The sequence below is a fragment of the Sorex araneus genome, chromosome 5, assembly GCF_027595985.1.
Source record: "Sorex araneus isolate mSorAra2 chromosome 5, mSorAra2.pri, whole genome shotgun sequence".
In the NCBI taxonomy this organism is placed as follows: Eukaryota; Metazoa; Chordata; class Mammalia; order Eulipotyphla; family Soricidae; genus Sorex; species Sorex araneus.
The window spans coordinates 46,157,932-46,183,645 of record NC_073306.1 but is presented as its reverse complement, the minus strand read 5'-3'; the positions used below and the strand labels follow the sequence as shown (position 1 = coordinate 46,183,645).

General features: G+C 53.2%; 1 protein-coding gene across 3 annotated transcripts in view; it reads right to left on the bottom strand.

Annotated features, from left to right (window-relative positions):
* The window catches only part of MECR (mitochondrial trans-2-enoyl-CoA reductase), a 36,850-nt gene continuing 11,136 nt past the window's right edge, over positions 1-25,714 (bottom strand). For 2 of the 3 annotated variants that reach the window (XM_004603722.2, XM_055140850.1), the window contains 9 exons: positions 22,332-22,429; positions 21,817-21,948; positions 15,190-15,333; positions 11,460-11,562; positions 10,435-10,537; positions 9,134-9,207; positions 5,991-6,051; positions 5,835-5,907; positions 1-4,183 (listed from right to left, as the gene is read on the bottom strand). In XM_004603722.2, the coding sequence (XP_004603779.2) occupies positions 4,023-4,183; positions 5,835-5,907; positions 5,991-6,051; positions 9,134-9,207; positions 10,435-10,537; positions 11,460-11,562; positions 15,190-15,333; positions 21,817-21,948; positions 22,332-22,429 (949 nt within the window). In that variant the 3' untranslated portion in view covers positions 1-4,022. The remainder of the gene's footprint in view (positions 4,184-5,834; positions 5,908-5,990; positions 6,052-9,133; positions 9,208-10,434; positions 10,538-11,459; positions 11,563-15,189; positions 15,334-21,816; positions 21,949-22,331; positions 22,430-25,714) is intronic. The other variant, XM_055140849.1, reaches the window with a different exon arrangement.

Below are 25,714 nucleotides of genomic sequence, written 5' to 3'. Positions count from 1 at the left end.
AAGATTCCCCTGATTTATTCTATTACTCTATTTTTTCCTTTTTGGGTCACTCCTGGGCTTTGCACTCAGGAATCACTCCTGGCGGTGCTCAGGGGACCATATGGATGCTGGGAATCGAACCCTGGTCGGCTGCGTGCAAGGCAAACGCCCTACCCGCTGTGCTATCGCTCCAGCCCCAATTCTGTTACTCTTAGAGCTTATCCCAGCCTCTTCCCTTTGCTATTGTTGCTTTGCTGTTCAGGAATGCCAGTACCATAATCGTTACACTTCTTGAACACTTGATCAGTTGGGGATCACAGTGGCATTTCTGGGGTTGGAACTTACAGCCTCATCATAAAAGCCAAGCCAGCTGGGCCTTCTTTCTTGGGCCTTTGAGCATATATTTACATTTTGGTGGTGGTGGTGCAGGGGGCATACCTGGCTTGCTCAGAGCTTACTTCTGGTTTTCTTCTCAGGGCTCATTCCTGGCAGGGCTCAGGGGACCGTATAGGATGCTGGGGGGTCAAACCTGGGTCAGCCAGATGCAAAGCAAGCACTTTATCCGATGTAGTATCTCTCTGGCTCCTGTAATTATTTTATTTTTTTTTGAATTTAGCAAGGTATGAGGATTTTTTAATTTGGGGCAATATGTGGTCAAACGCAGGGGATTGTGTTGTGCAGGGGATCAAGCCTGGGTGTTCTTCAGTCTTCTGAGCTACCTCCCTCTTCTCCAGGATAATATTCCTAAGAACTAGTGCTAACCTTCGTTGACATATCAGCTGTTCAAACCCACTGCACAGGTGGGAGAGCCTCCAGAGAGGTGAAATGCTGTGTCCCAAACCTGCTCCACCTCACAAGTACCCTAACTTAGGTAGTACACCTCTGGCAAGATGGCCAAGCCCGCCTTCAGCCACCACATCCAGTCTGTTCTTCCTTCTTTCTAATCAGTCTTTCCCAGAGTGAATGATACTGTCCTGGGGTGGGGACACTAGAATAATCCACAGGGGTGGAGTAGCCTCATGCATTTGGTGAGGGCCACTCTTGTTTGCTCACTTAACACACTGATGGTGCTGCAATTGGTGGAAATTAAACCCCATCCAAGTGTCAGCCACCGGTGGTACACACCAGCATCAATGTGCAAAAGAAAGAATTCCCCATTTCCAAAAAACGATGGACCAAATAAGTTTGGAGACCTCTGTTGTAAATGTTTAGGAATCTTGTCACTTCTCTCCCACTGACTAAACTAGTTCAGGCCTCTTTGTATTGTTCACACATCAGCGCTTTTAAACCTGCTCTCTGTTTCTTCTGCCTGAAATATGGCTGGCTCTTCCCTAGTCAGATCTCAGACCTCCCTTAGTTACCTTAATATGTCTACCTTCCTTGTCTTCTTCATTACTATTGCTCCCCCTGTATTTTTAATTTCCTAGAAGCTATTTTCCTAGACAATTACCTTGTTTACTCACTCGTTCGTTGCCTATTAGGGGTCCTTTTTCTTTTTAATTCTGCTATACCCTGACAACCTATCACAGTGCTTTTCACTTAAGGGTGTTCAAAGTATTTACTGAGTGAATTAAAACATAGGCTTCTTTGGTTACACACACACACACACACACACACACACACACACACACACACACACACACAGAACGTTTTTGTGGAGGGCCTCACACAGTTGAGGCAAGTGCTCTGCTGCTGAGTTCTATCTCCCAGCTCTTACTGAATGAATAAATGATCTCTCACCTGGACTACTGAAATCACATCTGGCTTCTCCCTTCTTCGCATGCCTCCCCACTAGGCAGAGGGAAATCTGAACTCTCTCCTGGCTGACACATCAATCACTATTGACAAAAATCAAGAACTCCTGAGAAAAGTGAGTGCAGAAGGCCCATGGGGGGGACATACACATTGGTACCTACTAGTACAGAGGCCAGACAATGTCAGGGAGTTGGGTGCCTTCTCTGTAACCTTGAGCGGTGTGACCTTAGTTCAGGTCTCTGTGGCTTCCTCCTCTGCAATGCAATGATACAACCGTCTTAGGTGTAGGGATGCTGTAAAGTTACTGGGGATGCACACGAGGTGCTCACACACTGCATAGGGTTATGGCTTAGGGAAACCTTCCATTTCAGAGGGTGCTGACACCTTCCCGTGTACCTAGGGCAGGCTTGCTGTCTTTCCAGGATTTTCCTGCCTTCACATGCCATGTGATGACTCTGTTTTCGGTTGCACTGGTGGAGCCCAGTGCTGTCAACAGGACATGGTAACTACCAATAAGCCTGAGGCTTGTGAGTGCTGCTGAGAGCCTCTGGGCAAGTGTCAAGGATGCCTGGCACAGACAGATGAGCCCAATAACAGTTTTCCTCTGGACCTCAGTCTTTCCTTGAGGGAAGCTGACTTCATTAGCTCTTATCAACCAAGGTACCAGTATCTAGCAGTGGCTGCTGGCAGTCACAAGGTGGATGCTCCCAGCGGACCCCAGAGCAAGACTCACGAAGCCTCAGGGCTCCTGGTATGCTCAAACTGGTTCGTAGGAGGTTAATACCTCTTGGTCTTCTTTGATTCTCTGGGGCCAAAAAACTTCTTCTTTTTTTTTTTTTTAGATATCTGAGAAGGATTGTTACTGTTTTGGGCATATCGAATACGCCACGGGTAACTTGCCAGGCTCTGCTGTACGGGCGGGATACCCTCGGAAGCTTTCTGGGCTCTCTGAGAGGAATGGAGGCTTTTGGGGCAGCCTCTAATCGCCCTTACAGGTGCTCTCAGTCTACTGAATGCAAGCTTTTGGTCAAGTTGGATATGACTGCTGGACTAGAGCAGTTACCGACTGGATTCCAAGGAACGTCAAAAGAACGGCTGGCCGCCCACCTATGAGACTGTCGGACTTCTTTGTCAAGACCCTGAACGAACAGTTTGATGCTCTTTGTGTTTCTGGGGCGAGTAGACGCCATTGGGCTACACTAGCACACTACAGGGACAAATGGAGATGTTACTGGCACCCGCTCGAGCAAATCAATGAGCAACGGGACGACAGGTGATATACACAGGTGATGTCTGGGAAGGATATTAACTCACTGGGCCAGAACTATCCCAACTCTATTGAGATGATTCAGCCTGAAAATTATAAATTTTTTTTTTCTGGGGGCAGGGAAGGCATTTGCCTTGAATGCAGCTGACCCAGGTTTGATCCCTGGCACGTTGTACCATCCCCCAAACCCTACCACAAATGATCCCTGAGTACAGAGCCAGGAGTAAGCCCTGAGCACTGCCAGGTGTGACTCAAAAATAAAAAACCAAACCAAACCAAAATACTTTGTATTTGTAAAGCATAGAGGATGTGATGTATTTTTGAGTCAGACTGTTTTGTTCTCTTTTGACAACAGGATAAGTCCAAATTTCCTGGCTGGAATCACAGATGTCCACAATTAATTTTTTTCACTGGGTCAGTTGATTTTAGTATAAATTAAATCATAGATTATCGGTTAGGATTAGATTCAGAGAAACTCCAGATACCTTATATTTAAATAAAATAGAAGCTTCTTTCTCAGGTAAAACGAGCTGTAAAGGGGCTGGAGAGATGGTGCCGTGGGTAGGGTGCTTGCTTTGCACGGGAAACACTGGATATGTCCCTTAATAAAAAACACAACACAACAACAACAAAAGAAGAGGCCTTCTATGGGCCTCCTGGTTGGGAAGATCGCTGTGGTTTTCTGGGCGGGAAGGAGAGGCTCCCGCACACTGTGGCAGTGCTCGTAGATCACTCCCAGCAGTGCTCTGAGGATCCCGTGGTTCGGGGGATCAAATCTGGGGTTTCCCCGCATGCAAAGCACGTGTCCCGGTCCCCTGAGCCGTCCGCAGCTCCTCTGTTAGGTTGTTTCGAGGAAGTTCAGACTTTATTTTACATCCCCCGGGGAAGCCTTGGCCATGGCACAATTCTCGGAGCTGGAAGTGACGGCAAGGAGCGGAGCTGTGAGTGGAGGCTGAGACCCAGGCTGCCGGGTCTGAAACCAGGCCTGTCGCCCCGGCTCCCCGCCACTTCACGTCTGGAGTCAGCACATGGTGAGAATCTGCTTGGAAGACACGAAGGGCTTCATGCACGCTTCCAAGGCCTGCGGGAAGTCCTGCAGTGGCACCTCGGAGCAGGCGGGCGCCGTGAGCTGGCCCTGGCGGATGAGCTCACACAGCGTGAGGATCAGCTCCTTGAACTCGTCTGTGGGAGGATGGAGGAGGTCACTCTGGGCATGGCAGCTGAGCGGGGAAAGCCCCCAGAAAGGGCGGCAGTGGAGACGGCAGGAGAGGGAGGCCAGAAGGGCCAGTAGGCAAAGAGGTGTCCAGATGGCTTAGGCCCACAGAACAGGGGTGTAGCCCAGAGTGAGCAGGGGAAGCCAGAGCAGTACAGGGTAGAAGGCGGGTGCTGCCCTCATACTAGGGCAGAGGAACATTCCCTGAGCTCCCAAGATGCCCCCAAAGACCCTCATCAGAAGCCACTCCGATCTGCCCCCAGTAAGACCCCATGCAGGAAGAGCAGTGAGGGGGGCAGTCATCTCTCAGACACGAGTTCATGCTACAGTCCACTCCCACCACAGCCCCACTCGGGCCAGTGGCTCCTCAGCTGCCTCTAAGATGGAGCCCGAGGGGCTGGAGAGATAGCACAGGGGTAGAGCGTTTGCCTTACATGCAGCTGACTGGGTTCTGTCCCAGGTCCCCTATATGGTCCCCTGAGCACTGACAGGAGTGATGTCTGAGCACAGAGCAGGTGTAAACCCTGAGCATTGCTGGGTGTGGCCCAACAAGAAACCGCCCCACCCCCCCACCTAACACACACACACATACACACACACACACAGACACACAGAAGCAGTCTCAGAAAGAGAGCAGAGAGGGGCTGGAGTGATAACACAGTGGGTAGGGCATTTGCCTTACACGTGGCTGATCCACCTGGGTTTGATTCCCAGCATCCCATATGGTCCCCCAAGGATTGCTAGGAGTGATTCCTGAGAGAAGAACCAGGAGTAACCCCTGAATATTTCTGGGTGTGACCCAAAAAGAAAAAAAAAAGAGCAGAGAGATAGCACAGTGGTAGGGTGCTTGCCTTCCATGTGGCTGATCCATTTTGCTCCCTGGCACCACATACGGCTCCAAGTCCTACCAGGAGTGATCCCTGAGCACAGAGCCAGGAGTAACCCCTGAGCACTTCTGGGTATGGCTCCAACCCAAAACCCAATCCAAAAAAATCCAACAAAAACAAAAAATAGAGCCTGAATTCTCACAAAGACTAGAGAGGGGCTTTGCGATCTGGTCCTCATCTGTCTGTCTCCTTCCCCACTTCCCGGGATGGGCTTTGCACTTGTGCTATTTTTTTCTACCCCCGCCATTTATTTTCTTTGCCTCACTTAGATAACTGCAGGCCATCTGTCATTCTCAGGTTAAGAGTCACTCAGGGGAACCCGTCCTCCAGAAGGAATAGATGGGTGGCTTTGGGCAAGCTCCTGAGCCACTCCAAACCTCAGTTTCCTCCTCGGTCAAAGAGGGAGAAGCAGAGTTTCAACTATTCTGACACATGTGGAGGCTGAGCTCCAGGGATCGTGCAGATCCCGCACAAGGCACTACAGTGCAGATGACAGAGGCGGGGTTGGCACCCAGGGTGGCCTGGCCTTGGTCCTCTTTGCTGGGATGGCCCCTGGGGCAGTCCCCACCACCGTTAGCTTCTTAGGATGCGGGCAGCACATCTGTTCAGGGCAGTGTCCCCAAGCCCAGTTTGACCCATGACACTGCTGACTGCAGCTAGGATCAGGGGCAAGTTTCGGACAGTGGTACTGTCCCCTGCATGACCCCTGGCAACCAGGCCATCGCCAGCTCACCTGGACTGTGGTTCTTCTTCCACTGGGACAACCAAAAGCCCCGAAGTCGGACATCCTTAAAAATGAGCAGGCTCTGTGGACACAGGGAGGACAGGCTGGTGTGCAACTGACTTCAGATGCTGCCCCCGGTGCACAAGGCCGAGGGGCCGAGCTTACCACAGAGGCGATGACGGGCTGCTTGGCCATCCCTCCGTAGGTCACCATGGTTCCTCCGGTCCTGCAGAGCCAAAGAGGGCGGAGTGAGCAGTGCTCCTGTGCCTACCCTTAGAATCTCCGGGAGAGGGGCTGGAGTGATAGCACAGCGGGTAGGGCGTTTGCCTTGCACGCGGCCGACCCGGGTTCGAATCCCAGCATCCCATATGGTCCCCTGAGCACCGCCAGGGGTGATTCCTGAGTGCATGAGTCAGGAGTGACCCCTGTGCATTGCGGGTGTGACCCAAAAAGAAAAAAAAAAAAAAAGACTCTCCGGGAGAGCTTCTGAAATCCAGATTCCTGGCCCCAACCCCAGAGGCAAAGGTCTATATTAATGAGAACAAGCAAGCCCCGTCCAGTGACCTGAGATGTCCAGTCGGAGAGCGTCCTGGACATTACCCACTCATCAGCCCGAGTCAGGCTTGGTGAAGTGCTTGGTGGGCAATGCTCAGTCCCAAGTTCAGGTGGGCTCTCCCCACTTCAACACATGATAGGCCGGAGCGGGTAGGGTACTCGCCTCACACGCAGCCAACCGGGGTTTGATCCCTGGCATCCTATATGGTCCCTTGAGCATTGCTGGGAGAGACTCCTGAGTGCAGAGCCAGGACTACCCCCTGAGTACTGCAGGGTAGGGCCCCCAAACCCAAACCAATCGACAACAACAACAAAAAAGACCGGCAGGCTGGGGCACTGCCCTGTAGCTGAGACTTTATGAGCTGGAAGGACTTACCAGCTGTGCCACCCAGGGGTTTGTTGGCCAAGGACAAGCCAAGGCGCACGACAATACAAGGAGACTAAACCACACAAAGCCAGAAGTTCTTGTGAGTCTGTCTCTGAAGCAGATAGGTAGCTAAATTTTTAATTTGTAATTTTTTTTTTTCGGGGGAGGGGGGAGGGGTGAATTTGGTACTCAGGGCTTATTCCTGGCTCTATGCTCAGAGATAACTCCTGGTGATGCTCAGGGGCGTGGGGGGACCCACATGCAGTGTGAGGAACTGAAGCAGGGCTGGCAGCGTGCAAGGTAGTCCCTTACCTCCTGTGCTGTCTCCATGTCTCCTGGGGAAGTTAGTGTTAAGGTCCCTCAAGTGCTGCCCGTTCTAGCAAGTAGCTCCTGGGCACTCAAGCAAGGACTAGGAAGTGGGAGTGCCAAGTCTGACCCCAATTTCTGTGAATTCTGAGGATGCCTCTTTAGGCAGTCTCCATGGCAGCTACTCCCCTGACAGACAGCACGCCTGCCTCCCCCCACCCCCACCCCCATGCATTTGGTCTAATCAGACGAGCTCACGTTTACTGGAGGTTCACTATGCACCAGATCTGAGCATTTTACAGGTAAAAATCCTCACCGGAGCAGCATTCTCATTCATCTTTCTCTCTCTGCAGTGCTGGGGATCAAACCCAGGGCTTCACATGTGCAAGGCAAAGGGCAGAGAGCTCAACAAACCAGAGTGCATGCCTGCATGTGGGAGGCCCCGGATTCACCCCCCGGCACCGTGCGGTCCTGAGCACTGCCAGGAGTGACCTCTGAGCAAGCTCCATGCCCAGTCCACTGCCCCATTCTGTAGATGAGACCACTGAAAGCCTCATTTGTAGAGGGGGCCCTGTGTGCCCATGTCCCTTAGACTAACCTGAGGCAGAAAAGGATTTCAGCCTCATGCCCCTGCACTTTGTGAATTGCCCGCGGCCTGCTGCCTTTCCATGGGGTGCCTCACTTTCCTGCACAGTCCACAGCGACTGAGAAGCAAAGCGGAGGGGTCATGAACTCCATCTTTCACAGCCAGTGTCTACACTCAGAGCCAACGTCTGCCTCTGGCTACAAGAGTGGCAGGGCATGGCAGCTGCCCGGGGGCTGCCTGAAGAGAAACTGGGCTCAAACTTGGCTCTCCCACTTCCGAGCCCTGGAGGGGGCGACAGTCCTCTCTGGTCCTTTTATAAACAGGGGCTGAGCACCCTGCTCCTAGGTGTCTGGGGGTGCCTCCTGCACTCTGCGAGCCTGTGCACGGCGGATGCTCAGGATTAGCTCTCTGCATCTCCCCCCACCCCCAGCTCAGAGTTCCAGAGGCTTCCCAGCCATCTCTGTACCTGGTAGCTAGTATGTGCTGGCACAAATGTGACGAGTGCTCCAGAGGGCATTTCCGCTGACCCTGGAAGGAGCCTTGGGAGTCCTTCAGCTGGGGCAGCTTCGGTGAAAGGGAAGCGCCATGGAGGAGGTATGTAATTGTCACTGTCAATAGGGCTGTCCCTGGGCTGGGCAGTGACAGGTGACTTCTGTGCTTCATATTGTTTTTACAGCTGACATTACCTCTAAAATTAGGATCTATGGCAGGGTGGGGAGGGGGGGAGGGATGTTGGGTTTACTGGTGGTGGAGAATGGGCACTGGTGAAGGGATGGGTTATCGAACTTTGTATGGGGGAAACATGAGCACAAAGATGTATGGATCTGTAACTGTACCCTCACGATGACTCCCTAATTAAAAATAAACTAATAAAAAAAATAAAATAAAATAAAATTAGGATCTATTTTTTGTTCGTTCGTTCTAGGGCCACACCTGGTGGTACCCAGGACTTAATCTTGGCTCTGCACTCAGGGGCCACTCCCGGTGGGCTTGGGGAACCACATGGGGTGCCAGGGATCAAACCCTGGTTGGTTGGCCATGCAGAAGGCAAGTTCCCTACACACTCTACTATTGCTCCGGTCCTAGAAATCAAATTAAAAAAGCTACTAAAAGGTGTGAAAACTGGAAAGGAGTGACTTTGGGAGATGCCCTTAGATTATGAATCCTCAATCCTTCCCCTAACGCAGAGCTCAGCAGGGTGACCTCTGGAGACCCAGGGCTGACTGGCTGGGCCTCTCAGCACCTCTAAAGGAGGAGGCCGAGAAAGGAAGCGCCTGAAGAGCTGGGCCTGGCCTTCATCCTCGTCTTGTACTCTGGGAACTGCTGATGACGTCTTGGCTCGCACTGGCCACTGGGCCTGGGTCACTGATGCCTCCTAGCTAAAGGCCTGGGCCAGCCAGGAGCCGGACCTGTAGGATGCGTAGGGCTGGGCCCGGCTGAAGGCCTGAACCAGCCAGGGGCCAGACCTGCTGACCTGTGAGGCCAGGAACTTACGCCAGATGCCGCAGCAGCTCTGTGGAGCTTTTCCCGCCAACACAGTTGAGAGCAAGCCGGGGCGGAGGTACGTCCTGGAAAAGAAGAGACCTACGGTGAGGGTGCTGGCACTTGACACGGAGGGTTGAAAGTTACTCCGAACATTTCTTCCGGGCCTAAGTGCTGCCTTGGGAGTGAAGGGTGGGGGGGGGGGGGGCGGCGCATTTGTGCTGCTGACGCTTCTTCCACAGTCTAGAGGTGCTTTTTTTTTTTTTTCTCCAATTAAAGAACTATGATTTACAAAGTTATTGGTAGTTGAGTTTTAGGCATATTTGAACACCAATCAACACTAACAGCGTCAACTTCCCACCCACCAGTGTTCCCATATTCCCTTCCTACTCCCAGCCCTCGCCCCACCCCTGCCTGCCAACTTGACAGGCACTTTAGAAGTTCCAGTGGTAGCAGCTGAGATCTCATGTTTTCAGTGCTATTGAGTCTGTTCGGATAAATGGCTATAGCATTCACCCATATCACCAGTATAACTGAAATCCTGATGCCTGATTATGGCCAACTTAATCCTGCTATTTGAGATTTGGTTCAACCCTCACCTTCTCTGTCAAGAACAGAGAAAGGGCCTCTCTGTTCCTTTCTATGGGCTTCATTTCCCTGGGTCCCCTTCTCAGCACTGACAACCTGATCTCAACCCACAGTGCTGACCTACCGCTGCTTCAGTGTTCAGAGGCGCCTGAGTTCACCAGCGAGCAGGTGTGTGCATGGGTGCAGGAACATGTGTGAACATGCTACATGCATGTGTGTGTGCATGGTGTATGTGAGTGTGTGCATGGTGTGTGTGTGTGTGTGTGTGTGTGTGTGTGTGTGTGTGGTCCCTTTGAGAATGCCATGAGTGTCATGAGTTTCCCAGGGTGTGGATGTTCTACAAGGTTAGGAAGTTTTGAGATAGATCAGCAAGCCTTGGAGTATGCCCTAACTTTCCTGTTTGTATAACTACATGGCCACATTAAGTCTTTTATTTTTTCCAGGTCTTGGTCTTCTCATCTGTAAAACGGATAGCCCCTACACTGTAGACCTGTCCCGAGCATCAAAGACTGATGTAATCCACAACGAATCTTCAAAGCTTCAAATCACATACCTCTCTCCTACCCTTGGTCTCTCCTGCACCCCTCACAGCCTCATCCTTCATCAGAGCCCAAGGGAGGGACTAAGAGGAATGGTGAGATGGGTTCTCAGCTTTTCCAGGTCAAGCCAACTTTCCTCAGGGAGATGAGCGAGAAAGGGTGGTGCCATGGCCCCCAACCGAGTACCTTAAAGAAGTTTTTCATCTCGGGCCTTCGGAGTTCCTCTTCTGTGAAAACATACTCAGCCCCCAGGTTCTTCAATCTCTGGGTCAGCTTCTGGAGGTCAGGTCTGGGAACCAAACAGAGCCAAGGTCCTTGCTCAGACAGGGGCATTTTACCCATGATGCTCCCGGAGCTCCCTGTGTGGAGCTGGAAGGCCTGTGGGAAGCTGGGACCTGGGGCAGCCCGGCCTTGGGCAGGACCGGCAGCCTCTCTCCACATGCTCCAGCATCTTGGTCTGTTTCTCCCCTCGCAAGAGAACAGGACTGCATGATTTCTGCAGTCCTGGCAGCCCAAGGATGCTAGGGATCACCTGTGCCCAGGGAGGAGTCACTTCACTGCTATAGAGACCAACTCTCCCCTCCCCCCAACTTTTCCAGGAGTTGTGCAGAGCGTTGTGCAGACACACGCCAGTCCTGGAGTGGCTCTGGGCTTGCTGGCCAGGGCAGAGAGAATGCTTCCTGTCCGTGAGGACGGTTCTCCTCGAGACTGGCCGTCCATGATACATGTGGTCACGGTGGACAGTGAGGCTTACTGGAACGATGTGAGGGAGAGACCAGTCAGGAGAATCAGTCTGTTCCTGACTTGCTGCGTCTCTCCCTGAAATTTAGCTTCCCCGCCCAGGAGAGAGATGAGAGGCCCACCCCATCTCCTTCATGTTGGGTGGTCGTGCCTGTGAGCCAGCACTCAAACGCAAGGGGCAAGGTTCTTGTGTCAGACCTTAGAATGTTCCCCAATACGACCATTGTGGTAACAAACTCATGAGGCTACCACGTGATTCTCAGCTGCTCAAAAAGTCTGTCTTTAACTCTTGTGTTTCCAAGCCTCACTCATCCCATAGCCTAAAGGGACCTGGACGCTTTCCGGGGCCGCCAGACTTCCTGAGGATTATGCACGGGCGCCACCTGGTGGAGATGTGGGCACCGGCAGGCCTGCGAGCCGTGGCTCCCATCCCGGTCTGGGGTGAGGCCCTCCATCCATCCCACACGCACCTGTCTCGGACCACATTGATGGTCCTCAAGCCCAGGGCTGCGGCGATCTGGATGACCGCTTGCCCCACTCCACTGTTGGATGCATTCTGGATGACGGAATCTCCTGTGAGGCAGGAAGAGACCCACGTGAAGCTGTTGAGATCCCTAATAGGAACTTGGGGGACTGGAGAGAACACAGCAGGTAAGGCACTTGCCATGCATGCGGCTGACTTGGGACCCCTAGGATTCCCTGAGCCCTGCCAGGAGTGACCCCTGAGCCTAAAGTGCCATGCATGCGGCTGACCTGGGACCCCTAGGATTCCCTAAGCCCTGCCAGGAGTGACCCCTGAGCCTAGAGTCAGCAGTATCCACTGAGCACAGCTGGGTGTGGCCCAACACTCCTCCCCACCTCACCCCAACCCTCCCCCAAAAGAGGCTCCCAGGATAGAAATTTGCAAAAGACATCCTGCAAGGAATGGTGTCTACAGGCAACATGGGGAGCCAGGACCTGGCTCTGACCCTGCTCAGACCTAGGAGTGTAGCTCATTCTTATTCCAAATACCTGCAAGACTCACAGGGTCCGCCGGGACTTCCAACCTGGGAGTCCCCAATGGACATAATTTGCACCACTCTGTGTGAATGACTGATGCCACCTGTTATCCCCCCGCTTTCACATCTCCAAGCTCTGCTGAGTTTACCCCCTTGGCTGTATTTCACATGCCCCCAGCCCCCTTCTGAAATCCCGTGGCTCCATCAGAGCGCAGCTGAGGGTAGCTTTCTCCCCCGTCCCCACCCCAAGGCTCCTCAGTGTCTGCCTGCTTACACCTGGCTGCGTACACAGCTACCTGATAGATAGCCTGCAGCTACGTGAGGAAAGGCCAGGCCCAATCCCTGCTCTGCGGGACTCAGTCAAGTCAGGCTGCCTTGAAACGGGCGTGGAGTCGCATCGGAGGGACTGACAGCCCCCAATCCTACAGGTGGCTGAGATCAAAGCCCAGGACTGACTCTGGAGGAGTCCGTGGGAAAGGGAGGGTGGCCCCCCAGGGAAGGTGTGGCTCTGGAGAGGGAGGGACCTGGGTGTGAGTACAGCTTCACCCCGAGGGGAACTGGATGTGGTGGGGTAAGTCACGACCTGCGTGAACCTCGCTCGCATCCCCACAGAACAGCAGTCTGAGGGCCGGGGAGTTGGTTTAAAGGGCTGGTGCTGCTCTGCACATGAGCTCCGGGTTTGATTCCCAGCACCACACAGTCCCTGGAGTAGCCCTGGGAGCAAACCCTGAGCAAGGAGCCAGGGTGGCCCCGAAACAAAACAGAACCCTGGAAATTCAAGCCAGGAGGGTGCTCCTGATTAGAGCCGAATGGCGGCATATACAGGAAGGTGCTCAGTGACCCCTGCAGTGTGGTTTGGGACCGGCTGCAGGAGTCTGGTGCTGCATAGAGGGCTTCCTGGAAGAATGTCCCTTCTGAGCCAGGGGTCAGCATCTAGGCTGCCACCTTAGCAGGCTGTGAAATCAACCGAATGGGTTGAAACATTTTTTTTTCTTTTTAGGTCACGCCCGGCGATGCACAGGGGTCACTCCTGACTCTGCACTCAGGAATTATCCCTGGCAGTGCTCAGGGGACCATATGGGATGCTGGGAATCGAACCCGGGTTGGCTGCGTGCAAGGCAAATGCCCTACCTGCTTGCTGTGCTATTGCTCCAGCGCCCCCCCCCATGAAACATTTTAATGGTTTTTTTTTTTTTTTGCTTTTTGGGTCACACCCGGCAATGCACAGGGGTTACTCCTGGCTCTGCACTCAGGAATTACTCCTGGCGGTGCTCAGGGGACCATATGTGATACTGAGAATCGAAGCAGGGTTGGCCGCATGCAAGGCAAACGCCCTACCTGCTGTGCTATCGCTCCAGCCCCTCACCCCCCATGAAACATTTTAAAAGTATAGCCTGAGGCCAATAGAATTTAACAGCAGAATACATATATTTAGATATATCCATGTACTTTGAGTGCAAAATGTAATATGATCCATTCTGTAAATCAAGAGCAAGGGTTTGTTGGGGGGGCTGGAGAGACAGTGCAAGGGTTAAGGCCCTGGTCTTGCACGTGGCTGACCCTGGTTCAAACTCTGACACTGCATAAGGACCTGTGAGCACAGGGCCAGGAGTAAACCCTGAGCATCACAGGGTGTGACTCCCCAAACCCCGACTTCCTCCTTTCAAAAAGAAGAGCCAAGATCATGTATCCATTTAACCCAGGTGACACCCACCCGGGGCACCCTGGGCACCTGAGGAGTCAACGCCCTGATGTGCCCTCTCAGACAGCTGCAGCTCAGCCCGGAGGCAACCTGAAGGTGACCAAAGTGTCTGCACACCAGGACCTGACCGAAGGTCCCTCATCTCACCTACGGACCTTCCCCACCACAGGTTCGTCTCACTGCTTTGCCACGGTTATGAGAATGTGCCTGACTGTCCCGAGCAGGGGCTGGTCACCAAAGGGCCTGGTTCCCCCTGTTCCTGGCCTCAGCCTCCACATGGGGATGTTGGAGCTGGGCTGGGGGTTTCTACACTCCTGCGAGCTCAAAAACGCACAGTGAGGGACGAGAATCGGATAAGTGGCCGATTCTGTTAGAGCCTAATTTAGGTGGAGGGGACACACTTAGTGGTACTTGGCGGGTGTGAGGTGCCAAGGACCAAACCCAGGCCTGCATACACGGAAGGCGTGTGCTCTACTGCCTGACCTACCTTCCCAGCCCCAGAAGACAATCGAGAGGTAGGTGTTCCCACCCTCGTCAGCAGGCCTGTGGCCAGTGGCCCGACAGCCTCCACTGGCTTTCCCTTGGCCCCGACTCTTGCTTCCTGGGGTCGGCTCCCAAGAGACCTGTCGGTCCCCGGTCAGTCTTGCTCTCAGCTCTGTGCTCGGTGGAGCTGCCAACTGAACCCCAGGCTGCACTGCCACACTGCACACTGCCAGGGGACTAGGGAGTCCAGTTCGCCGGGCAATGAAAAGACTGAAGCTGTGCTTTTTGTTTTTTAAGGGGGTGGGAAGGCTACACCCCACGTGGCGCTAAGAGGCTGATCCTAGCAGTGCTCAGAGTACCATGGGGTACCAGAATTGAACCTGGCACTCCAGCACGTAAAGCCCATGCTTTGAGCCATCCTCCTGTACCAGGACGTCACCAATTAACCAAGGCGGTGACTTCACAACTCGGCTTTTGGAGACGGATTGCATTCTATGGGTCTGCCGTTTTTTAGGGCACTTGCAGAGACTGGGAAATGCTACAGGTCACTGAGTGGAGGAATTACCAACACTAAATTCAGCATTTTACTGAGAAAAGGGAGTGTGTCTCTTAGCTGACTTTGAATGCCCAGAGCTTAGCACAGATCAATATGTTTTGTTGAAGGAGAGCCCCTCCCTCTCCACCTGGTCCTCAAGTGAGTGACTGTCAAGAATGTAGCCCATGGGAGGTGCAGCAACTTGTCTAGATCAGAGGTCTCCTGTGGGGCGGGGGACAGTGGACACCCACAGTCAACCGCCGTGGTTAGAGCTTGCCCGTCTGTGGACCAGCACATAGGACCACGGGGGCGAAAGGCTGAAAGGGTGCAGGTCTAGAAATCAAGCACAGTCCTTTCTGCTAGAAGCAGCACGACCCGCTCCCCATATGCGCCCAGGCCCCCATAGGGACCTCGCCTCAGGGTCTGGACCACGTCCGAGGGAGATCCTGGCATGCCCACCCCTGCCGGACCCTGAACCCTACCTGGCCGCAGCTGCTCGAAGTCCTTCAGCATCCGGTAGGCAGTGCAGGGGTTGACGCCCAGTGTGGCAGCACTCTGAAGAGGGATGTCACTCGGGACTCTGATCAGTGCGTCCGCCCTGAATACAGCCTCGGTCCGCCAGGTGCCTGGGCAGAGGGAGCACAGGCTGGTGAGGGAGCCTCTCAGCGGGGAGTGGGCACCTGACCTCAGTAGTACTTACAGAAAACTGTTATTATATCTCTCTGCCTTCTGCCCCACCCCCACCCACTTTTTAAATTTTTTTCTTGGTTTTGGGGCCATGCTTGGCCATGCTCAGGACTTACTCCTGGCTCTTTACTCAGAGATAACTCCTGTGGGGTTCTCCCAGTGCTCTGGAGTCCATAGGGTTCTGCTGGGGGGCACGAGAGACTGCTGAAGCTGTGGGCGGCAGAAGAGGGAAAGCAAGGTGGGCTTAGGGGCCTGGAAGGAGGACCGGGAGGCAAGGGCGCTCTTCGTTAAAGGGCGTGTTTCTGCTAGGGTAGGCTTGAGGCTGGGAGAACGAGAGGCAGGAAAATGGAAGAATCCCTTTTATTTATTATTTATTTATTTATTTATTTATTTTTTGCTTTTTGGGTCACACCCAGCGATGCTCAGGGGTTACTCCTGGCTTTGCACTCAGGAATTACTCCTGGCGGTACTTGGGGGACCATATGGGATGCCAGGGATTGAACCCGGGTCGGCCGCGTGCAAGGCAAACGCCCTACCCGCTGTGCTATCGCTCCAGCCCCAAGAATCCCTTTTAGAATCCGGAGATGACCTGGCATTCTCTGGGCTTCGCCTAGTCTGGTTTTCTGATTTCACTGCTTCTGTCACAGCCATCGGCCCGTTCATCTTGGCCAACGTGCTCTGATGCTCAGTGTGCATGACACCAAGGGTATTTTCCAATACCCCAAATGGCACAGCCACGGGGACCCGGGCCCGGGCAGGGTAACCCTCTGCTCCGAGAGCCTGGCTGGAGGAGGGGCAGTGCACGAGGCCCAAGTGCTCTCAGCGGGGGGAGGTGGGGCAGTTGGTTGACCTTTGTGGGGTCAAAGATGAACCCGGGCATCACACAAACAAAGCATGAGCCATGAACTCTCCCTCCAAGCTTTCTCCCTGGTGGTGCCTTGCTGGGCTTTTTTGTTTGTTTTTAAAGTAGAAACACTGAGACTTTTGGAGTTGGAGAGAGAGAGACCTGCTTAACAAAACCCAACTCTGCCACTCAGTGGTGTGACTTAGAATTATCACTTCACCTTGAGTGTCAGTTTTCCTGATCTACGAAATGCAGAAAATAACACTCACGTCAGGGTGTGAAGACAAACTCTGACATTCGTACAGACTCCTGGCATCACAGGCATGCAGCCCCCTCGGTCTCTGGGCCCCCAGGCCCTGCCTGGCTCTGAGGACTGCCCTGGCACACTCCATCGCCTGCGGCAGGGGCCGGCAAGCGAGGGGCCCGGAGCCAGCTCTGGTGCTGTCTGCTTTTATAGAGAATTTGCTAGCACAAGGCCAGGCTGCTTTCTTAGTGCTGCTATGATCACTGGCAGAGCAGAGCAGAGGTGGTAACGACCGGGAGAGTCCCAGGTATTTACCAGCTGACCTCTGGCGGGCAGAAATGCAGTGAGTGCAGGGAGCACTGCGGATCTTGGCTGGGTCGCACAAATGTGCTGATACTCGGGGTTAGGCCTCCTAGCTCCATTTTAGAGAAGAGGAGACTGAGGGTTAAAGTAACTATGGTTTCAGCAAGATCATGCAAGTGAAGTGGAAAGAAAAACTATGACTGACTCCCAAGCCAGGGCCCTTCCAGGGCTGCTGCTCAGAGTTCTGAGAACGTCCGTGGGCAGAGATGTAGCTGCCTTCTGTGGCTCTGGGGGAGGACGGGGCATGCGGGAACAGCTGGGCAGCTCCACACCGTGAGAAATGACCCGGATCTGGCCCGTTGAGGACTTGCCTCCTTAATGACTGCCTCTCCCTCTGAAGCAAACGCTTCGTGAGAAGGAAGAGCACGTCTTCGAGTGCGAAGAATATGCCAGAGCCCAGCATGCTGCAGATGCTCACAGAATGTTTACTGAATAATTGAGTTAATTATAGTCCCGACAATGATAAAATCCTCATCCTCTCTGACTGGCACCTGGTTCCAAAGACTCCTTTTCTCCAGGGAGAAAAATCCTGTCTGGCTACCACCACCACCACGCACAACTCACCCCCACGCCTGCACACGCCTTTACTCTTGCTCTTCAGACTCCCAAGTTCAGCGACCCGAGCTCTGAAAACCGCCTTTTCGGCTCGAGTCCTATTTAAACTCTCGCCACCTGAGGCTGGGTCTGCTCGGCCAGCTCTTTCCTGACTTTCTCTTTCCTGCCCTCGGTCTCCATGGCACACACCTGACCCAGTCGTTCCCCTTCACCATTCAAGGTCCCATCTGACCATGGGTGGGAGCCCTCTAAGGCTGGTCCACCTCTCCCTCTCTTCTTCCCAGTCCTGCCTCTGCCCTGGTCACTCCTGGGGGCCCAGCTCCTGCCCGGAAGTCTCGTCACCCTGCCCAGTGGCTGCGTGTCTGCTCAGTCTCCCGGTTAACTTGGAGCACCCTCTCTCTGGAGGCCTCTGCGAGTGCCTCCCAGGAAAGGGGTCTCTTGACTCAGTGGCCGCCTGTGCCTGCAGGACTTATCACAGCAGCGTGGAAAGTGTTATCTCTCCAGCCAAGAGCACTTAGAGGGCAGAGGCGGGCTGGCATCTGACCCACCCGCATGCCCTTCACTCAGCACGGGGCCTGGCTCAGAGTACCAGTCCGTGCCTGCTGAACCCTTCCATCACCGTCTGCATGCACGGCGCGGTGCTCCCTTCCAGCTGGCTGCGGGGGGCTGGGGGGAGCAGGGAGGAGGGGGGTGAGGTGGGGGCAGGCTCTCTCCGCAGCTTCCCTGTCAGTAGAAAAGCAAAGGGCTTTTGTCCTTTCTTGGAGTCACTTCATGTTTTTTATTTTGTTTTGTGGCCACACCCGGCAGTGCTCAGGGATGTTGCTCCTGGCTCTGCACTGAGGGATCAATCCTGGTGGGCTTGGGGACCCTCTGTGGTACCAGGGATTGAACCCAGGTCAGCCGTGTGCAAGGCAAGCTGGCTCCCCTGCTGTATAATTTCTTTCCAGCCCCCACTAATTGGACACAGGATAATAACAGTTGGACATCCTGATAAAGGACACAAACGCTAGTGGGTCCACACCCTTCTTGCCTCCCCTTGTGCTTCGAAGCTGGTGGGAACCTCAGGCCTCGGTGCCATCCTCGCCCTCTTGGCTGTGGTGCTCAGTGGGGTGGCACACTTGGCGGCAGTGTTCGCACCTGGCGGACGGTAGTGTGCTGGAGATGGTGGCCCTGGAGCAGTGATGGGATCACACTGGGAGACGTGAGGATGAGGGGGTGCTGGGGAATGAACACACGGACTCACACGTGTGAGGCAGGAGCACTATCGCTGAGCCACATCCCGAAGGCCCCATGAAGAGCATCTTGTAAACTCACTGGCTTTCTGGTTTTGCCTCCTAAGTGGTGCTTAGGGGGCCCGGGGCTACTTGTGGTGATACTCGGGCAGCCAGGTTGGATGGGTCAGCCTGAGGGTTTGTGGATGTGGAGCTGCTCAGGCCCTGCAGAGCTGGTGAGCACCATGGTGACACACCATTGCTAGGGAGTGCAGTGTGTGTGTCAGTGTGTGTGTAGGGGGTGAACTCCAGGGCCATAATGGCAAGCAGTGCTCAGGGGCCTGTAGGGCCATGCCTGGCAGTCCTCAGGGCCTGTAGGGCCATACGTGGGTGTCCTCAGGGACTTGTAGGGTCATACCCGGCAGTGCTGGCAGGGCCATGCGTGGCCTGGGCCCTTGCCTGCTACCTTTCTCTTCCTGGAACTGCTCCTTCCAAACTTCTGGGGCTGTTAGCCACAGCCCTCTCTCCCCATCTCTATATCCGGAGTGAGCAAGAGAGTTATGGGGACAACAGGAGTGGCCCCACCAGGCCCCTGTGACTGAGTCACAGGTGGGCCAGGATCTGGCAGGGCTAGAGGGAGTCCTTCTGGGGAGTGAGATGGTTGTTTTGGATGATTCTAGAGGACAGGCTCATTTGTTTGTCCTCAGGAAGACAGAAACCACAGACACCAATAGCCAACAGGCAAAGTTATACAACAGAAGGCATAGAATCTTTTTTTTTTTTCCTTCTTCCTTTTGGACTACACCTAGTTTTGCTCAGGGCTTACTCCTGGCTCTGTGCTCCAGGAGGAATCACTCCTGGAAGGTTCAGGGAACCATACGGAATGCTGGGGATTAAACCTGGGTTGACCGCATGTATGGCAAGTGCCCTACCACTATCACTCCTAATCTCAGCCCCACAACTCAACTAACAGCATGACCTTGGGCAGCTCCTTTATCTTTATATTTACTGTCTCATCTGCACAATGGAAACCATAATAATTCCTACATACTGTGTAGGAATAATTGAGCTCATACATATAAATAAGTGCCTGGGTGCACACATATATAAGTATATATATATGTGTGTTGGTATAAAGTGAATAGTTGAGAGGCTGAGAGATACCATCTAGCATAAATAAGAAAAAAATTGCTATCCTCGGTGCAGTTTTGCCTGAAGCTTTCTGTCACTTGCATCTAAATTCTACAGACCAATTAACTTCCTTTTTATTTTTTATATGGGAGGGGGCACATCCAGTGATACTCACGGCTTGTGATACTCTTGGCTCTGCACTCAGGAATTACTCCTAGTGGTGCTCAGGGTCCATGTGGGATGCTTGGGATCAAACCCCGGTTGGCTCCGGGCACGCAAATGCCCTACCCACAGCACTATCACTCGAGCCCCAAGCTTCCTTTTATTGTCAAGAAGTTTGCACAGACTCTCAGGGTTTGGACCCAACATATCCTAACACAGAAAAATGTAGCAGGCAAGGGTCTGGCAGGCTCTCTTTCAGTCTGCTGTTGGAATCCGGGCAAGGGCTTCTGCTCAAGCTTGGGCCTTTCATGTCCAGAGGGCTGGATTTCAATTCTGCTTCCCTCCCATAGCAGCGGTCAAAACCTTTACATGTTTGGGTCTCAAAAATCATCAACTGCTAAATCACCAAAGCTCACCAACAATGCTTTACCCTGTATCAAACAAAAAAGTCAAACAAACAAATAAATAAACCCTAACTCCTGCTTGGCTTCTGGAGGGCCTCTTTCAAACGCAAGGATTTGGGCTCTTTACCATCTAACCAAACTATTAAAGGTCCATTCTAGGAGCTAGTTCAGTGGCTAACGTGTCTGTCTTGTAAGTATGAGGCCTTATGCTAGATGGGCCAGGATCTGGTCCTGAGCATGACCCGGGTGGCTCTGCTGCCTGAGGTCACTGGTGCCACAGCTGATTCTAGCCATCCTGCGGCCAGGTGAGTGCGAGTCCTGCAAGGAAAGGGTGCGATCCCTGGTGAGCACTGTGACTGAAACAGATGCTCGAGCACTTCGACCAGGAGTGAGCTCCCAGGAGCAGAACAACTAGAGCATGGCCCGGGGGTGGTGGAATATTGGCATATTTGGTGGTGCATATAGTATATAGGACCATTCATCTGCCTAAAGCATAAATACTAGCATTCCTGGAAACCTTGTTACCTCAATTAAAAAAAAATTAAAGATTTATCTCCAAAACTGCATTGGTGTAATGTATTTTAGTAATAAATTTACCCAGGTGCTTAAAAATAATTTAAGCACAGTGATAGTACAGTGGGTAGGGTGTTTGCTTTGCACTTGGTCAACCCAGGTTCAATCCCCAATATCCCATATGGTCCCCTAAGCACCGCCAGGAGTAATTCCTGAGTGCAGAGCCAGGACTAACCCCTGAGCATCACTGGGTGTGACCCAAAAAGAAAAAAAAGAAAGCAAAAAAAAAAATTTAAAGAGTTTGACCCCAACTCCTTGCAACATCAGCAGAGGAAAGGCAAGGGGGAAAGAAAAGATTCTCAGATCAGGGAGAGAGCACAGAGGTTAAGGCATTGCCCAGCATGTGGCTGTAGCCACAACCCTGTTTCAAATCCCGGCACCTCATGGTCCCCGAGCACCACCAGGTGTGTCCCCTAAGCACAGAGTCAGGAATGGTCCTTGAGCACTGCTGGGTATGATCCCCAAACAAACAACAACAAAAAGACAAAGAAAGAGTCTTCTCTTCCCAATGAATTCTACTCAGTCAAACCATCTCCGTAATACACAAACACCGGCATGCCCACACGGGCTTCCCTTCACTCAGGCTTTTGGCTTGCAGGTTTCTTAATTAGTTTTTGGACTGAAAACCATCTGCTGGAGGTGACTTATTTGTATTCCCCACTACCCCTTAGTCTTAGGGGGACAGGGGCTTGGAGAATCATAGTTCCAATCCACAGGGGCCAGAGAGGACCCTGGACCACGACTGCCTCCAGAGCAGATGAAACCGGATTTCTGCTTCCTGTATTCAGTTCTCACCCCTTCTAGGGCAGGTTTATTATCTCAGTACACAAACCCCCACCCGGCATGGCTTAGGCACAGCAAAGAGTAAATATGGACAGTGCTGGTGAAACAGAACCTGGAACCAGGAGAGGTGGCAGACACCTGGGCAAACTCACCCAAGCCGGCATTGGCTGGAATTACCCAGTCCCCCGGCTTCAAACCAGTCACGTCGCTGCCCACTGCTTCCACCTGGCCAACGCCTTCATTCCCTCCAACGGCGGGGAGCTCGGGAAGGAGGCCATAATTTCCTGAGGGAGAAGAGCATGGAGGGTCAATCAAGCAGGCCCGGGCAGTGAGCGAGCATCAGCATTGGAGTCAGCAAGCGGGCCGCCCTCCAAGGAGTCTCTGGGTATTCAGAGCATTGGGGGCAAACGGATCTGCCCACTGTGGCATAAGCTCTCCACGGTGGGCGCTGTCCCCGCAAATGCCATCTCCCCAACTCTCAACAGCTTCACATTCCAGAAAGGGCACCCCCCCCCCCCCTGCAGGGCTCACAGTCTGCAGACGCCTCATCTGGAGAACAGCTGCTGCTAATCACAGGAATTTCACACCCACACCTGAGGAGGAATGAAAATGAGGTGGCGGCTAAGCAAAAGAGCCACTTGGCATAAGCCGCGGAAACCAAGGTTACCTTGGATCATATTTATGTCAGATGGATTGATAGGGGCTGCCAGCATCTTCACACGGACGTCCGACCCGCCCATAGCGGCTAGCTCCAGGTTCTTCAGTCTGAGCACAAAGCCAAAGAGAGATGTTAGCGTCACTCGGGCCAGACAGGCCGCCTTTCACTCAAATCATCTCCCCAAAGTAGGTCAGGTAGCGACTGTTCTGAGCTGCTGCTATTGTGTGCCCAGGAATCAGGGTTCTGCTAGGAGAGGGGAGGAATCAGCCCGGACACACGTTAACCCTTTCAGTAACGGGGGTGAGGGCGGGGGTGGGGATGCCTCTCAAGTCTCATTTCTTATGCCGGGATGGAAAACCTCTCATTTCTTCCACTGGGATAGAAAACAGAGAAATCTCTGCCTGCTGGATTCGCCTCCTGTTCCCTCAAACTTGCTGATGATGAGAATCACATGGGCGGCCGGCAGATGGTACAGTAGTTAGGGCACATGCTTAGCAAGCACCTGACCCGGGTTTGAACCCTGGCACAGCATGGGCCCTTGAGCGTCACCAGATGCAGCCCTGGAGGCCCCCAGCACGGCTGGGGTGGCCCTGGACTCCTGCCACCACGGGGCCTGAGCAGCAGTGCATCCTCGGGCCCTTGCACTGCACTGCTGGCCCGGCTGCTGCGAGTCACCAGGGGCCTCCTGAGCACCATCTGGGAGGCACCTCCTGGAAAAAAAAAAAAAAAAAAGCAAGGACTCACACGGTATGCCTGCTAACCAGGCACTCTCGGGGCCCCACTCTCGCGCTGAAGCAGCATCTTCAAGAGAAGGACCCCCAGGTGGCTCTCACACTCACGTGCTCTCCACTGCCTGCCCTCACGCACACACGTCATACATGGGGGTGGGGAACACAGAGATGGCCGGTGGGGTGTGGAAAGGCCGCCTGGGTGCCTGTGCTTCACCCCGGGAGTGGGGACCAGCCAGTCGGGAAGGACCTGGGATGAAGAGCTGCGGGCCTTGGGTGGAAAGCTGTCCCCCATGACAGCTGTGTTACTGGGAGTTTCTCCTTCCACTTGGATTCCAGGGGCCATCCCGTGCTGTCACAGCCATGCAGGGGTCACAGTATGCAGTCACGGCCATGCAGGGACCACGCTATGCAGATGGGGCCATACACACAGGAGCCACACTATGCAGACACGGCCACACACAGGGACCACGATGTGCAGACATGGCTCTGCAATGGCCGCAAGGCATCAGACATGGCCCTGCAGTAAGGTGACCAGCGCTTCCTCAGTGATAAGTCACCTTTAAAACATTTTCTATTAATATAGTTTAGGTAACAGGGTTGTAAGAGTGTTAACAGTTAAGACTGGAAGGGCTTTTTAAAACAAACAAACAAACAAACAAAGAAAGCGGGTCCTCAGGACTCTAACAATCCTTTTTCTCCACACCCTCAGATTTCGTGTCCACATGCTCTTCTCTGCCCGAATGTACCTGTTCAGTACTAATTCTCATCTTCACTCACCAGCCTCAGACAACAGTGTCGCTGCTCTAAGCTGAGAGGAGATACCATCTACTTCCTGCAGAAATTTGACCTTTTTGTTATACCCAAGGCTCCATGTCGGGGCAAGAATCATAGTCCAAAAAAGCCTTGTACTCACTAATCAAACACAGCGGCAGGTTTTAAAGAAGGGCTTAATACAGACATGCCTGTGCAGGGGCTGCTAATGGCATGATCTGACGAGGCTGTAACGAACCCGTGTGAGGAAACGGTCAGAATTCCTCTCCCATCAAGGAGGCCATGAACGCTCCAGGAGAGTCAGGGACAGTGGGGACCTGGCCAGTGGTAGGGCTGAACAACTCCCCAAATCAACACTCTCATTTCCCTGCGAAATCCCTGGACTTCCTATCAGCATCCAGAGGGCAGGAATGGAAGAGCGTGGACTGTATCAGGGAGGGGAGGAGAAGTAGTGAAAGACAGGCAGAGTTCCAGGATGGCTCAGAGGCAGAGTGCCAGCTTAGGAAGCACGAGGCCGAGAGTTCGATCCCCAGCACTGCCAGCCCAAACCCCCAAGATTCTAGCAGTACCGTCATCCAAGATTCCTTGGCATCACAACAAAATGTGCTATCCTGGGTCTGGGATATGGCTCAGAGATAAAGCAATTGCATTGCATGTGTGAGGCCTCGGGTTCAATCCCTGGTACCACACATACATTCTCTCTCTCTCTCTCTCTCTCTCTCTCTCTCTCTCTCTCTCCTCTCTCTGTCTCTGTCTCTGTCTCTCTCTCCCCTCTTGTACCAAAGTCAGGTGTGTATATAGATGGCACAACAATAAAGAATGTAAAGAATGGAATGCAACCAAGTGCACAATTCCCTGTCATCACAACAAGCCAAGACAGAAATGTTCTCTGCAGATAATGGTTAACTAGAGAGGTGCTGATGACCAGGGCAGAGAATAAAGGGCTTTTAACAAACAGGTAAGTATGAGGAAACACGTGCATTATTCGCAGCTGGAGGGGTGGAAGCCTTGTAAGAATAACTACCGTCTGAGTGCTTACCAGTCAGGCACTCTGCCTATGTGCTTTCCACGCCGGCTTTTGTGCTATTATTCTGATCTTAGAGCTGAGGAACAAAGGCACAAAGGCGGTAAATAACTTGCACAAGGCCACCCAAAGCACTAAGTGGCTGATCTGATTGGAACCAGGCAATTCAAACCTGACTCTAGAGAAGCCAAGCACAGTGAAGGAACTGACCCCACACCAAGTGGAGGGCAGCGAGAGGGACACCAGCCCGGAGGGTGCGGGCTTGATCTCCGTGGGCCCAGCAGCGGGGGAGAAGGAGAGGCAGGCAGGGCTGTGGGCAGGCGCAGCGGGAAGGCAGGCGCTGCAGGCAGAGCTGCTACTCCATAACACACGCAGAAGGCTGCAGCCCCGAGAAGGCGCCTGCAATGGGCTGCGGATGCTAGTGCCCCCGTTCCCCGGATCCTTTCCCGTGTTTGCCCCTGCACAGACACACTCTTTGCTCAGCCAGCATTTCTTTTCTACAGCATCTCATGAAGTGAGACATTCAGTCCAATCTTTAAAAGCAGCTCAAATCTTACCTCCCCTGAGACATCTTTTTCTTTTGTTTTTAACTTGGTGATGCTCAGGGGTTACTCCCGATTCTTCACTCAGAAATCACTCCTGGTGGTGCTTAGGGGACCACATGGGATGTCAGGGATCCAATGCCAGTCAGCACATGAAAGTTGTGCACTACCCACTGACCCCCGAGACATCTTTTGATGCTCTTATTGTCCCTAACAATATCACTTGCTCCATTCTCAGTGTTCCCAGTACACAGCAGGGGCTGCTTATTGAAGACCATCTCACAGTTCATTGCTTTGTAAACTCGTTGATTTTGTGGATTTTTG